The 1,169-nt window shown below is 63.6% G+C and overlaps 1 protein-coding gene across 1 annotated transcript in view; it reads right to left on the bottom strand.

The window, feature by feature from the left end:
• The window catches only part of LOC130373684 (UDP-glucose:glycoprotein glucosyltransferase 2-like), a 29,473-nt gene that overhangs the window by 139 nt on the left and 28,165 nt on the right, over window positions 1-1,169 (bottom strand). The window contains exons 24-25 of the mRNA XM_056580307.1: window positions 1,167-1,169; window positions 33-145 (exon numbers count right to left, since the gene is read on the bottom strand). The exon at window positions 1,167-1,169 is cut by the window's right edge and continues 93 nt beyond it. Of these exons, the coding sequence (XP_056436282.1) occupies window positions 33-145; window positions 1,167-1,169 (116 nt within the window). The remainder of the gene's footprint in view (window positions 1-32; window positions 146-1,166) is intronic.

The raw sequence follows: 1,169 nt of genomic DNA, 5'->3' as shown, positions 1-1,169 counted from the left end.
TAAGGAGGGGAGGAGAAGGGAGGCAGGAGAACCCGGGCTTACCATGAGCAGCGACGACAGCTTCTGAGCCTCCCTGCTGAGGGGGTCCACGACGGCCACCGCCTCAAACACCACCTCGCCGTCACGGGGGGAGAGATGGAGCACGCTGGGGGGAGGGAGGGAGGGGGGGGAAGGGGAGAGAGGAGGAGAGGGAGGGGGGAGAGGGAAGGAGGGGGGGAGGAGAGAGAGAGAGGGAGGAGGGGAGTGGAGAGGAGAGGAGGGGTGAGGGGAGAGAGGGAAGGAGGGGGGAGGAGGGGAGGGGAGAGAGGAGGAGAGGGAGGGGGGAGAGGGGAGAGAGGAGGAGAGGGAGGGGGGAGAGGGAAGGAGGGGGGAGGAGAGAGAGAGAGGGAGGAGGGGAGTGGAGAGAGAAGGAGAGAGGAGAGGAGAGGAGGGGGAGAGGGGGAGAGGGAGGGGGGAGAGGGAAGGAGGGGGGAGAGGGAAGGAGGGGGGGAGGAGGGGAGTGGAGAGAGGAGGAGAGAGGAGGAGAGGGGGGGGTTAGGGGAGAGAGGGAAGGAGGGGGGGAGGAGGGGAGGGGAGAGGGGGAGAGGGAGGGGGATAGGGAGAGAAGGAGGAGAGGGGGGGAGAAATAGTTAGAAAGAGGAGAGGGGGGAAGAGAGAGGGAGGGGGAGAGAGAGAGAGAGAGAAAAAGGAGGGGATGGGAGGGGAGAGAGATATGAGGAAAGAGGAGAGAGAAGAGGAGGGAGAGGGAGGGAGAGGGAGGGAGAGGGAGGGAGAGAGGAGGGAGAGGAGGGAGAGGGAGGGAGAGGGAGGGAGAGAGGAGGGAGAGGGAGGGAGAGGGAGGGAGAGGGATGGAGAGGGAGGGAGAGGGATGGGGAAGAGAGAGAAAAGAGAAATATAGAGGGAGAGAAAGAGAAAAATACAGAAGAGGAAACAGCATGAGAGGGAGCGAGAGAAAGAGAGGGGGAGAGACGAAGCGAGAGAGCATTACACAGTGCTTGTCCCCCCCCCCCTGCTTGTCAGCGGGGGGGGGGGTCATGTATTAAACAAGGGTACTCCAGGCTATTGCCCCTGTTCCATCACATGATGAATGTGGGGGGGCTGCGCCCCATTACGGACCGAGGCGGAGGGGCGACGCTAGGGGGACCTCTGAGGACGTGACTCCTCACCTG

The sequence above is a fragment of the Gadus chalcogrammus genome, chromosome 20 (genome assembly GCF_026213295.1).
Source record: "Gadus chalcogrammus isolate NIFS_2021 chromosome 20, NIFS_Gcha_1.0, whole genome shotgun sequence".
Taxonomy (NCBI): domain Eukaryota; kingdom Metazoa; phylum Chordata; class Actinopteri; order Gadiformes; family Gadidae; genus Gadus; species Gadus chalcogrammus.
The sequence above is the reverse complement of the archived record's forward strand: the minus strand, read 5'-3'. Positions and strand labels throughout refer to the sequence as shown.